General features: G+C 42.7%; 1 protein-coding gene across 9 annotated transcripts in view; it reads left to right on the forward strand.

Moving 5' to 3' along the window:
- The window catches only part of TNRC6B (trinucleotide repeat containing adaptor 6B), a 285,267-nt gene that overhangs the window by 257,268 nt on the left and 13,910 nt on the right, over nucleotides 1-14,089 (forward strand). For all 9 annotated transcript variants that reach the window (XM_054469560.2, XM_054469563.2, XM_054469565.2 and 6 more), the window contains 7 exons: nucleotides 568-705; nucleotides 2,866-3,042; nucleotides 4,527-4,673; nucleotides 4,924-5,019; nucleotides 7,345-7,569; nucleotides 8,027-8,097; nucleotides 13,257-13,396. In XM_054469560.2, the coding sequence (XP_054325535.2) occupies nucleotides 568-705; nucleotides 2,866-3,042; nucleotides 4,527-4,673; nucleotides 4,924-5,019; nucleotides 7,345-7,569; nucleotides 8,027-8,097; nucleotides 13,257-13,396 (994 nt within the window). The remainder of the gene's footprint in view (nucleotides 1-567; nucleotides 706-2,865; nucleotides 3,043-4,526; nucleotides 4,674-4,923; nucleotides 5,020-7,344; nucleotides 7,570-8,026; nucleotides 8,098-13,256; nucleotides 13,397-14,089) is intronic.

The following is a 14,089-nucleotide window of genomic DNA, read 5'->3' on the forward strand; positions in this document are numbered from 1 at the left end:
TCTCCCACCACTCTCCGCCTTACTTCATCCCAGAGTTAGCTAAACATTGGAGTCATTTGAACGTCTCACCATTCCCTAAACACACTTGATTATCAAGAGTCAGAGCTTTGTACTTGGTTTGCTTGACTTCCCCAGATACCTCCCTGAGGCCGTAGATCACATCTTCCTTCTGCAAAGCCTTTCCTCCCCCAAGATACCCTGACTACAACTCTGTCGCTGCTGTTGCACTACATTGGCTGGATGTCGTCTTCTCTATCTCAGTTGGAGAGTGGCTGGCCCCAGCATCCTGTCTGGCACAAACGTCAGCTAAATGAAAAAGGGTGTGCAGGAATGCACTGAAACAGACCTGATCGATGGCATTCATACACATCTTCACACCTTCACAGAGACATCACTTATGTAGCAGGCAAGAGCCAAGATGAAAGCTTGGAATCAAAAATACCTGTTTCTGAGTGGAGAAACTCTGAATTAGTCTTTGAGTGACACTTGAAGGCATTCATGGACTCTGCTTCAGAACTCTTGGTACTGATGCTAGAGACTTACAAAATGTGGTCTTCTCCTTTTTAGGCTTCAGCTCTGGAGGCATGGACTATGGCATGGTTGGTGGGAAGGAGGCTGGAACCGAGTCTCGCTTTAAACAGTGGACCTCCATGATGGAGGGGCTGCCCTCTGTAGCCACACAGGAAGCCAATATGCACAAAAATGGTAAGAGAAGCACTGGAAGCTAGAGCCCCCAACCCACAGCAGGTCTTGATGAAACATCTTATAAGACTCTTGAAGTACAGAACTTGGTATTCTTTTTCCTCCTGAATCCTATGATTGCCTGTGGAGGAAGGTCAGAGTCATGTGTATGTTGAATTACAAGAAATATAAAGTACTAGTTATAATTAAAGGGAGCAGAATTTTTCAGCTACCATGATTGAGGGTGGTAGCAGTGAACTTGGGCACCCACCGAGGCGAAACCCTAATAAGTTGGCTGAGGGAATAGAGTCAGCTTGTTGAGTTTGTTTTGCGGAGCAAGGGATCATAACAGTACCTATCTTGTTGGTTGTTTGAACCATAATAAATTTATCGGCTTTAAAAAAATTTGCTGCCTTTTAATCTCCAAAAGATGACTAATAGATCATAATACATGAGATTTGAACTTTTCACAAAGCTTTCTTATTCTATGTGAATTAGAGTGTCTGCAAGACAGCATTTAAGGGCATTGCAGGCTTTGGTTGTGATGTTGATCGGCTTTTCCTCTGTTTCTCTATAAGGGCTTCTCCATTTCCTGTAAAACAGATAAAAGGTCTCAGAACCTTCCTTCAGCCTTTGTTTCAGTGTTTGTTTCATTTGACAGTAATTCACTTGGACTTAACTGTATCCATGAGAACCAAGTATAAATAGGTGTCTGGCTGTTCCTGCTGCAGCGCCCTGGCAGGCCCCAGCCCCAGCCAAGTCATTCAGTCTGAAGCCTTTCAGGTTTCCTTTATAAACCACTCTTTAATAAGCCCATCCAGGAGACTGGTGAAATAGCCACGTGGAGCTCTCTGCCTGCCATCCCTAAGCATTATCATTTGGTTTCATGGCATGAAGTCAAAAATGATTTATCGAAACTGTAAAATCTGTTTGTGGACTGAATAATCTAAGCCCACTGTCTTCTATAGCTTTGGGCACTTTCAATGCTTCCTTAGGCTGATGATTCACCAGGTCCCCTTGTCCCCAAAGACATGATAGGTGCATGATAATAAATATGAAACGGCATGTGAGAGGATATCTCGAAGGCGAAATCTCTACTTGCCTTTTTAGAGCTTATAGATCATGTTTTCCCATTTCCTTAGCAATCCCCAAAGTAATTGAGCTTTTCATTTTCCACTGCTTCACCATAATGTGCCTCTGAGCCAGATTTGTCAGTGGCTCCAGAAAAGTAAATGTCCTCTTAGCTGAGCATGGAGGTAGTTTTGATAATATTCCCATTAGGCTGCATCACCCTGGAAATAATTTTATCCCTTCACAAGCAGCATCCTAAGAATAGATCAAGTGACCCAATACAGTATGTAAAATTCATTTGAGAAATAAGTAGACTGGTATCTCACTGACACCTAAAATTTTATTCAAAGTGCATGTTTTGTTAGTTCAAGGCAATTGTAAGCTTTTAATTCTTTTCCTGCCCCGTAGCATATAAAATGCATGATGGGGGCACCAACAAAACCGCTGAAGTGCTCTCAGGAAACCAGTTACAAAGGATTTGCTGTTCTTCATGTGTGAGGCCATGGATCCCAGAGCTGCAGAGTTCATTGCTGGTCTTGTGCTGGCAAAGACCCTAGGCGGGAATTCCATCTCATTGCGTTGGAATTTAAAGCAATTGCAGATGCTTTTCCCTCCAATGGACTCTCTGTTTACACTGCTGCTTCCAGCTAATCTAAACCTAATCAGCCAGCCCTTAAGAACCTGGGTGGGTAGCAGCAGTAGAAATTTAGTTAAAACCTTCTTATGTGCTACAAATTGTTAGAATTTTCCCCATTTCTCGCTCTTGAGTCATTAGCATAGAAACTAGGGATAATGGTCAGATTCCTAGTATGTGAACATTTCATTAATTTCATAAGACCATGGAATTTTAAAACTGAAAGGAACATTTGAGCATGAGAACAATCCTGTGCGCCTAAGTGAGGAACTGAGAGGCTCAGAGAGGCGAAATGACTTGTTGTTGGTCATGCTGCTTAGTAATTATGTGCTGAGTCTCGAATGCAACCTCTTATTCCAGTGCTGTTTGTATATACTCCATCAGCTTCAGAAGACTGTTTGCATTCCAGTGAATAAAAAATAGACAAGTTCTATTCATAGGAGTTATTCTGGATGATTTAATTTCCTCTCTTTTCTCAGGCGCTATAGTGGCCCCTGGTAAGACCCGGGGAGGGTCACCGTACAACCAGTTTGATATCATCCCTGGTGACACACTGGGTGGCCATACGGGTCCTGCTGGTGATAGCTGGTTACCTGCCAAATCTCCACCAACAAACAAAATCGGAAGTAAATCCAGCAATGCCAGTTGGCCTCCAGGTATTGTCCAGGAAATGCTTTTCCAGGATAGCATTTGTTTTGTAATTGTCAGTTTCAGGTTCAGAATACATTGCTTTTGTGACTCATGTTACTAAGGTACTTGCTTTCATTTTTTTCATTCAATAATTGTCTGTTAGAAGCAAGGCATGTGCTGTGGGAAGATAGAAAATTTTCATTAGATGGGGAATCTGGAGATAAGTGACATTGTAGCTGGGACTTCGCATTCGTCCCATGCATAGGATGCCTTGTAACATGGGTTCTTTTGAAGTGTCTGTTGAATTGATTTGTTGGTTCTTAGGCAAGTATTTATTACCAGTTAGCTTCTAGGTATGCAGTAGCGATTGCAATGAGATTATTTGTTAATTCTTTTCTTTCTGTCCCTCTCTTTTGTTGGATATAGTAATCTATTCTCATAATGGAAAAATGAGAACATTTAATAAAGCAAAAATTAAAATCAGTAATTCCATAAATACATATCCTCGTAGACCTCTTTCTGTGCATGTGTATTTGTGACATGAATATGTATAGTTTCATTTTATTAAGGTAGAATTTTTTTTTTTTTTTTTGAAAGAGAGTTTCGCTCTTATTACCCAGGCTGGAGTGCAGTGGTGCGATCTTGGTTCACTGCAAGCTCCGCCTCCCAGGTTCAAGTGATTCTCCTGCCTGCCTGCTACCACGCCTGGCTAATTTTCTGTATGTTTAGTAGAGACAGGGTTTCGCCATGTTGGGCAGGCTGGTCTCGAACTCCTGACTTCAGGTGATCTGCCCGCCTCGGCCTCTCAAAGTGGTGGGATTACAGGCGTGAGCCACCGCGCTCGGCCAAAGTAGACTTGTGTAATGCAGATCATTCATATATAATACATGTTGCTCTTTCTCATCACGATTTGGAAAATAAAAGTTTATTCTGTCACATAGCTTTAAAATTTTACAATGATGTAAATTGACCAATAAAAAAATTCCGAGCCCTCATGTATATTCTAGGCTTTCTCTTGCTAAGCTAAATTATCCCTGCTGGTTATCCCTGGACATTCTATGTAGCAGTATCATTTGTATTACATTTTTTGCATTTTGGCCAACATCTGGTAAGGAAAATGAGAAAGAGCACTGATCTCTAGCCCATATTTTCACCGGTTCTTGGCCTAGATGCTGGGGTAATTCTTGTGAACACCAGAGTCCTTACTCCTGCTTTCCCTGCCTTCAGCCCTGAAGTCTCCTGGGAGCAGGAGCGTCAGGTTACTGGAGACAGGCTCTGTTGGAGCTGTGGCTTCCAGTTGACTGCCACAGACAGTGTGATAAAACAAAGGTGCTGTTGGCAAGAGTGTATGTTCATGCTGATTTTTTTTTCCTTAATTTTGTGATGAAAATCTAAGAGACAATAAATTCAGTATTTATACTTTTCACGACCCATTTCTTATGTCAAAAAAGTACTATATCATTTTTTTTTAACAACCTTCCTTCTCTAATATTTGTTTTCCTTGTCTCAGAATTCCAACCAGGAGTGCCATGGAAAGGTATCCAAAACATTGACCCTGAATCTGACCCCTATGTCACCCCAGGAAGTGTGCTGGGGGGTACAGCCACATCTCCCATTGTAGATACTGACCACCAACTGCTGCGGGATAACACCACAGGTACTTGAGTGAAGCATCTCTTATATGTTCAACACCCAGCATTTTCATAGTTGTCAGTTTGTGACTTCATTTGTACTTGCTGGTACCTAAAAGTTTAACCAAAAAATGTAAGAATATTGCTTTTCACATTCATTTGTTAGACATATTTTGTCCTCCATTCTATTGAAGTTTAAATAAAATACTCTCAAGGTTTCACTGGTTATACTGACATTTATTTTCAGTATTTTCTTCATGTTCTTTGTTATCCAAGGGTCTAATTCTTCCCTCAACACCTCGCTGCCTTCACCTGGTGCCTGGCCCTACAGTGCCTCTGACAACTCCTTTACCAACGTTCATAGCACTTCAGGTATGAGTGTGAATTTTTTGTTTCCCTTTGGTTAGCACTTTTTCGTCAGGTTCCCTTTTATAAAGGAAACTGGCATGTATTTCATAAGATATACTCTTACAGAAGTTCAGTAGCATAGGTCAGTATAGATGGAAGCACACCTTTTCTGTTTGCTATGTCTTTGAGGAACTTCTAGTCTCAGGAAGGATGAGCCAGATACAGCTTTGGGATGAGGCCGGTAGTGACATAACTGCAGGGAGCTGGCATATCCAGAGGGCTGGAGTCACGTCCTAATGACACACATGCTTCTCTTTTAACAAGGCTGCCAAGAAGTCAAGGGTCATGAGAAGAACCAGTTAAGGCCAGGTTATTATTCCTAAGGTAGCCAATAATAGCTGGCTTTTCTCTAAAAATCCTCCCACTTATAGACAAAGGCTAAGGGCAGATGGCCAAAGGGAAAAAAAAAAAAAAAAAAAAGGGAGACCTTGATTCATTTTGCCATCATTTGGTAAGTTCCACATGTTTTTTTGAAAGACATTAGGAAATGGAAAAGTTAGTGGATATAATAAAGGCTTTGAAGTCACTCTCTGAGCATAGTGCCTTACTGATGGGTAAACATATTAGTAATTGGCACCTTCAGTTTGCACATGTCGGATGTTAAGCTGTTAAAGTCATTATGACTTACGTGCTTTGCCCAGGCAAAAGCAAATAAAGCAGACCTTTGTCCACCTACGAAGACGCTGCAGGCTAGTGGGCTACACATTGTCTCGTTCTCCTTCCCACCTCTGTGTCATATCAGCAGTGCAACAATAACCTGCCACTCACTGAATGACCCCGCAGGCCAGGCATCATGCTAAACCTTCCACGTGAATTTTTATTTTACCTTCACCAAAGGCTCTGAGTAAGTCCTGTTGTTACCCCCATTTTGTGGATAAAGAAACTGAGTGAGGTTCTGAGAGCTGATATAACTTGCTTCAGTTCTGAGCAAGTATGTAAAGGAGACATCTCAATATTCCGGGTTTTGAACCACCACCCTACATTATACTTCTGTAGGATTTCTTTTACATGTAAAAACTTACTCTGGTTACCCACCTCCTTTACACCTAATAAATGCCCATACCTCAGATTGAACTATGTATCTTTTTCCAACAGTTGAATATTCATCTGAGAGATGGCCCAAGAATCACCTCAGACTTGTCTAAAACTGAACCTATACTTCTCCACCCCCAAAAGTGTCTTTCCTTCTCAACTCAGTTATGTTTCTTAATCATGATCTCATGCATCATTTAGTTACAAAATCTCAGTATTTTTGTCCTCTTTCCTCTCTCTCTCAGTCCCTGGATCCAGGCAGTTACGATTTCTCCTTAGTGATTTATTCTGCAATCATATTTCAAATATCCATTCCTTCTGTTCCATTCTATTTACTATCACAGCAGTTTAAACACTCCATGCTGAATCAATTGCAAAAACTCCTGATAGTATATTAATCAGTCCCCAGCCTACCTATGTAACCTCCTTTACCTCTCTGCCCCTGTGAACTGTTCAACCAGAATTGGGGAGGAACATATTCCATACACAGACAGTTTATGTTGAACCTTGGTTTACGCATTCCTATTTCTTTGTGCCCATCCATTTATGTAAATCCTTCAAGAGCTGTCTTTATAAAGCCTTTGCTGCAAGCCCAGCGTTCTTGATCCCCTCTGCGTATTGAACATACGTGATGATGTTGGGGTCACCACTTCTGTTGCTCATCTGTTCTGTGTTCCCATCTGAGCTTGAGGTTCTTAGGAATAATTATTTCTATTCCTCACAGCGCTGATTTAGTGCCATATGCATAGTAAGCCCTTAGTGAATATTTCCTGATTGTTTTTAAAGAATCTGTTTGAACATCAATATCTAATAGACTGGATCAAGGCACAAGAAAAGTGTAATTTACTAATTACTTTCTATTCAGTCAATGATTATTTATAGAATGCTTTATTCTGCTAATGTTCACATTCTCACTGTTACCTAGAAGCTGGTATCTTTAGGAAGACTTTCTCCTTGAATGTGTCCTCCTTTTCAAGTCATTTTTAGCTAAGAAAGCAGTAGAGAATTGGTTATCTTATTAAATCTTTAATTCATATGATAATTCTATCAATTCAGAGTAGTAGTCACTGAAAATTTTCTGTTCGTTATGCTCTAAGAACAGTGTTATTTTATATTGCTGTGCTTAAAATGTGTGCTATTACTTTTTAGAATATAAATGTGTATGTATTTACGTGTATGTAGATAAAACTCATGTGTATTTGTCAACAAAAGTGAACCATCTAACCTTATTCCTTCCTTAATTTTCTCTTCTTACAGCAAAGTTCCCTGATTACAAATCAACATGGTCCCCAGATCCCATAGGACACAACCCCACTCATCTCTCCAACAAGATGTGGAAAAACCATATTTCCTCCAGGAACACTACACCGCTGCCCCGCCCACCTCCTGGTCTGACCAACCCCAAACCATCATCTCCCTGGAGCAGCACAGCACCCCGATCAGTCAGGGGGTGGGGGACACAGGACTCACGGCTCGCCTCGGGTGAGGAGGATCTGCCTAAAGGAACACCATTGTTCATCCACAAGGGGCTTATGTTAACACAGATGGTGAAGACACAAAGAAGTCTTCCCAAGAGAGGAAGTCATGGTTGTCTGGTTTTTCTTCTGGTAGAGGAAAAGGTACCTCTTGAGTGAGTGAAAGTCACAGTCAGTATAAGGCAAAGGGACCCAAGAACTCCCAAGGGACAGATGGAGTAAAATGAGTGAGTAAAAATGGCAGAGTGAGAACACTGGGAGGAAAATATTGTCTTGCAAATCAGGCATAAAAGTGCCTAGGCATCAGGGACCAGTAGAAGAGAAAAAGAAGGTCAGAGTCCAGTGGAAAAGAGAATTTATAAAAGCAGAGAAGAAATGTGGGCTACATGAATGTCTTTCTCCCTCATGGCTTTTCTTGTTTTTGTTTTATTTCTCTTCCTAACCATTTTTCTGGTTGCTCATAGCCTCTACCTGGAGTGATGGTGGCTCAGTTCGTCCTAGTTACTGGCTGGTTCTTCACAATCTCACTCCACAGGTAATTATGCTTTCTCGCGGTTTTCTAGATAGGACTTCATTGTATTAAGAGAGAGGGAAAGGCCGGGCACGGTGGCTCACGCCTGTAATCCCAGCACTTTGGGAGGCCGAGGCGGGTGGATCACGAGGTCAGGAGATCGAGACCATCCTGGCTAACATGGTGAAACCCCATCTCTACTAAAAATACAAAAAATTAGCTGATCTCTACTAAAAATACAAAAAATTAGCTGAGCGTTGTGGCGGGCGCCTGTAGTCCCAGCTACTCGGGAGGCTGAGGCAGGATAGTGGCATGAACCCACGAGGCGGAGCTTGCAGTGAGCCAAGACTGCGCTAGTGCACTCCAGCCTGGACGACAGAGTGAGACTCTGTCTCAAAAAAAAAGAGAGAGAGAGGGAAAGATGGGGGTTGGTGTCTCACACCTGTAATCCCAGCACCTTGGGAGGCCAAGGCGAGAGGATTGCTTGAAGCCAGGAGTCTGAAATCAGTCCAAGCAATATAATGAGACCCTGTTTCTACAAAAAATTAAAAATTAGCCAGGCATAGTGGCGCACAGCTGCTCAGGAGGCTGAGGTGGGAGGATCACTTGAGCCCAGAAGGTCGAGGCTGCAAAGAGCCATGATTGCATTGCATTGCATTCCAGGTTGGGCAACAGTGCAAGACCCTTTCTCAAAAAAGAGAGAGAGGGAAATAGATGTGGGAGGCTGGCAGATATGAAAACTCATCTCCTGATCACTGCAAAGAGGTCTTGACTACCGGAGTAGGTGTCCCCTCCCCACCCACGGTTTACAGCCTAATTCTGGAGAGGGGTTGATGCTGGCCACTAGGCTTCATGCCTGCCTTCAAGATGATGATAACACATACAGTTTATAAAAGTGAAAACTAGTTTTATAAGCTAGTCTATAAAACTAGGTAAAACCCACTAGAGAGTGGCTTCCTGCAGATCTTACGGGGCAGAGAAAGAGAAAAAAACAAACAGAGTAGGGTGGTATTTTCTGGTGATTTCTGTGCAGTAGACATGATTTGCTATACAGATGTGTATGTTAGAATCTGGAACCTAGTGGAAAAGGGAGTATTTTAAGGACACCCAAAAGCTACCTGTTTCCGTGTTAATTCTCCAGCAAGACCTGAACCTATACTTCCCTATCCCTAAAAGTGTCTTCCCTTCTCAACTAAGTTCTTTATGTTTCTTAGTAGTGATCTCATGCATCATTTAGTTACAAAACCTCAGTATTTTCTCCCTCTTAAAACATATTAACCATTTTTGTGCTTTGTAAATAACCATCCATCTCTCCAGTGGAAGAGATCATTTGGCTTCATAGTTTATAAATGCTACATGGGGCCAGTCACAGTGGCTCACGCCTGTAATCCCAGCACTTTGGGAGGCCAAGGCGGATGGATCACAAGGTCAAGAGATCAAGACCATCCTGGCCAACATGGTGAAACCCCGTCTCTACTGAAAATACACAAATTAGCTGGGCGTGGTGGCACACGCCTGTAGTCCCAGCTACTCGGGAGGCGGAGGCAGGAGAATGACTTGAACCCAGGAGGCAGAGGTTGCAGTAAGCTGAGACTGCACCACTGCACTCCAGCCTGGTGACAGAGCGAGACTCCATCTAAAAAAATTTAAAAAGCTACATGGGTGTGTTTAACTCTCCGTCTATTATCCTCTTCATGTGTAGATGGCATTACTATAATTTGCTCTCATCAGACCATATCCTCCAGGTGGTTTTCCATTGGAGGAGCTTCATTTGCACCAAGCCACTCTGCCTTTCACCTTGGTTGCTAGATAACTGAGGTATTTGCAGAAGCATTATGTTGAGCACTTGAACGAGGTTAAATGGGCCCATCAAAACTGAGTCCATCACAACCTTTACAACACCTTGTTAAAAGGAGTCAGTTATGCCTCCTGTTTTTGACACATAGAATGCATTCTCTGGCATTTAATTCATACATGGATTCATGCACACTTTATTAAGCCAACATTTTCCAGAGTGTTGTCATGAGATATGATTAGGTCTCTGGCCTAATATGTTTGACATGTATACTTGGTTAAACAAAACTAAGCAGATTTTTTCACTTTGAGACTTCTTAGGCCTTTTAATATGCTAACACATATTATGATTCTCTGTGGGGAAATACATCTCCTAAATACATTTGCCCATTTGTAGGGAGTAAATCACAGGACTCGTATTTCAAGGTGCACATTGAGGTAAACAATTTCCTAAATACAGTTAACTTGAGGGAGGGTGTGGGTCAGCTCTTAATCTCTGTATCTAATCAACTCAGCTCAAAGTTCCAAGTTATGGCCGGGCACAGTGGCTCACACCTGTAATCCCAGCACTTTGGGAGGCTGAGGCGGGCAGATCACAAGGTCAGGCGATCGAGACCATCCTGGCTAACACGGTGAAACCCTGTCTTTACTAAAAATACAAAAAATTAGCCGGGCGTGGTGGTGAGCGCCTGTAGTCCCAGCTACTTGGGAGGCTGTGGCAGGAGAATGGCGTGAATCTGGGAGGCGGAGCTTGGAGTGAGCCGAGATTGCGCCACTGCACTCCAGCCTGGGCCACAGAGCGAGACTCCATCTCAGAGAAAAAAAAAATTAAAAAAAAAGTTCCAAGTTATTTCTTTAGCAAATAGTTCACTGAAATATGAAGCATCTTGTATGACCGTCCTCAAAACTATGTATACCTCCTATTTTCTAAGAGTTGTCACACAATGTGGTGATTATGTTATGATGAGATTGAGAGAAGCAGTAAGAGATGCACTGTTTTGAAAGAAGCCTGGGCAGGCTAATTGGCTGTTCACTTGTTCTATCTTATGAAGAATGCTGGCCAGATGTAGTGGCTCATGCCTGTAATCTCAACACTTTTGGGAGGCTGAGGCAGGTGGATCACCTGAGGTTAGGAGTTCCAGACCAGCCTGGCCAACATGGCGAAACCCCGTCTCTACTAAAAAGACAAAAATTAGCCGGGTATGGCGGTGGGCGCCTGTAGTCCCACCTCAGTCGGGAGGCTGAGGCAGGAGAATCGCTTGAGCCCAGGGGTGAAGGGCGCAGTGATCTGAGATCGCACCACTGCACTCCAGCCTGGGTAACAGAGCGAGACTCTGTTTCAAAGAAAAAAATGTTAATTATACACATATATCCATATAAAATGAATATGGGGGTGGCCGTGTTTGGGTTAGAATTAATTTTAAAATCAAAACTTCCTAAAAGCAGACTAATCTCTATTATAGCTTAAAAGGTTATAAGAGCAAGTCACCTGCTGTCCAGCCTGGTTGACAGAAGAGTGAGACCCCCCCCCATCTCTAAATTAAAAAAAAAAAAAAAGAAAAAGAAAATCTTGATACAGTTGTCACCGCCTTATCCATGGTTTCTTACCCTTGGTCAAACCATAGTCAAAAAATATTAAGATATTTTTAGAGAAAGACCACATTCACATAACTTACAGTATATTGTTATAACTTTACTTTTCTTTTCTTTTTTTTTTTTTTTTTTTTTTTTTTTTGAGACAGAGTTGTTCTGTCGCCGAGACTGGAGTGCAGTGGCGCAATCTCCGCTCACTGCAAGCTCCGCCTCCCGGGTTCACGGCGTTCTCATGTCTCGGCCTCCAAGTAGCTGGGACTACAGGCGCTGGCCACCATGCCTGGCTAATTTTTTTGTGTTTTTAGTAGAGACGGGGTTTCACTGTGTTAGCCAGGATGGTCTCAATCTCCTGACCTCGTGATCTGCCCACCTCGGCCTTCCAAAGTGCTGGGATTACAGGCGTGAGCCACCGCACCCAGCAACTTTTCTATTTTAATCTCTTACTGTGCCTAATTTATAAATTAAATTTTGTCTTAGGTATGTATGTATAGGGAAAACATATAGTATACTTAGAGGTCGGTACTGTCGGTGGTTTCAGGCCTCCACTGGGGGACCTTGGAAGGTGTTCCCCTCAGATAAAAGGGGACTACTTTATCTGGATAATTTTTCTTTCATCACCTAAAATTTATCTAGAGAGCGTCTACCCTAAAAAGTCTGTTGTGGCATATGCTGACATGCTTGTGTAGTCTGTTACTTATAAAACAATGCTAAGAGCATTTCTCTGATCATTTTCTGCAAAGAACTACAGAGAAACTGCCTGTTTTCATCCTGCAGGGTGTCTACCACTGCCACCAGTAGTACAGCTTTTTAATCTATTCAATAGTAATCTGTTTATCTCCAAAGAAATGAACTGAAATGGTGGACTGATCTTAAATACCTATTTAAGATCTTAATGGGACAGGCGCGGTGGCTCACGCCTGTAATCCCAGCACTTTGGGAGGCTGAAGCAAGTGGATCACAAGGTCAGGAGATCAAGACCATCCTGGCCAACATGGTGAAACCCCGTCTCTATTAAAAATACAAAAATTAGCCGGGAGTGGTAGTGTGCGCCTGTAATTCCAGCTACTCAGGATGCTGAGGCAGGAGAATCGCTTGAACCCGGGAGGTAGAGATTGCAGTGAGTCGAGATCGTGCCACTGCACTCCAGCCTGGGCAACAGAGCAAGACTCTGTCTCAAAAATAAATAAGTAAAAAGATCTTGATGCAAAATAAATTAATCAGAGTGAACAAGTTTGTTCATCCAACTCATAGGTTAGGAAAATTGTCCTTAATCGCTGAAGATCTTAAGTGTTGAAGGTCTAACTTGGGTGAGGAGTACAGCCTTTGGTCAAAATGCCTGATGTCAGCACAGGACATAGAGAAGTAGGCAGAAATAGTCTCACCTTGAGATGGGCAAAGTAGGGGTAAGACAGTGTTAGAATAGGCTGTGAACCAACCAGGTCAGCCATCAGCATTTTAAATAATCAGATGTTTAGTAGTGCTTTTCTTGTTTGTGTCTTTCTCTTTACAGAGGAATACATGAGCAGTGATGCTAAGAATGTTAACTTACATTCTTACGTGGATACCATCTCATTTTTGTCCTTTTTTGACTCTACAAATTAACACTCCCACCTGTTTATCTCTTAAAGAAAACAGACCATAGGCTGAAATCATATGCTTTTGTTTTGAGCTGCATTTATGCAAACTTTATTTGCGAAATGGGCATGCTAGGTCTCAGCCAGTGCTTTGAATATCTGAAAATGTACCTTTTCCACCCCACCTCCAGTCTTTATCTCATGAATGTCATTACTCCTTAGATTGATGGGTCAACCTTGAGAACGATCTGCATGCAGCATGGCCCACTGCTGACATTCCATCTGAATCTAACCCAGGGCACTGCCCTGATCCGATACAGCACCAAACAGGAGGCGGCCAAGGCCCAAACTGCACTGCACATGTGAGTATTCGGTCCTACACCCACGTAGACAAACATGCATGAAGATGCACCCGTGAGTATTCTGGCAGCTGCTGAATTAAAGATGCACCAGAACATACACAAAGAATGGCACCGTCACACGTGCATCTGCAAGTCTCGAGTGTGGAGGTGCCAGGTCTTTTCCACCTGAGCTTGGATTGTCCTGTATATATCAGAGGCTAGTCGTCAGAATTCCAAATGTAAATAATTTGTGAAGTAGTGAGTAAATTCTAAGTAACATAAAACAAAGCTAGGGCCGGGCGCAGTGGCCCACGCCTGTAATCCCAACACTTTGGGAGGCCGAGGCGGGCGGATCATGAGGTCAGGAGATGGAGACCATCTTGGCCAACATGGTAAAACCCTGTCTCTACTAAAACACAAAAAATCAGCCAGGCGTGGTGGTGGGTGCCTGTAGTCCCAGCTACTGGGAAGGCTGAGGCAGGGGAATCTCTTGAACCTGGGAGGCAGAGGTTGCAGTGAGCCGAGATCACGCCACTGCACTCCAGCCTGGTGACAGAGCAAGATTCCATCTCAGAAAAAAAACACACAGCTAATAGAAGTGCCATTGTTTTTCATAATAGAATCTAGCTGCTTACTCCAGCCTCTTTGCAGATGACGAAATACTGTGGTCTTGGTGGGTAGCAGGGTCTTTGCTTAAATTAGGTGGCGCTAGAT

This window comes from Pongo pygmaeus, chromosome 23 (assembly GCF_028885625.2).
Source record: "Pongo pygmaeus isolate AG05252 chromosome 23, NHGRI_mPonPyg2-v2.0_pri, whole genome shotgun sequence".
Lineage (NCBI taxonomy): Eukaryota > Metazoa > Chordata > Mammalia > Primates > Hominidae > Pongo > Pongo pygmaeus.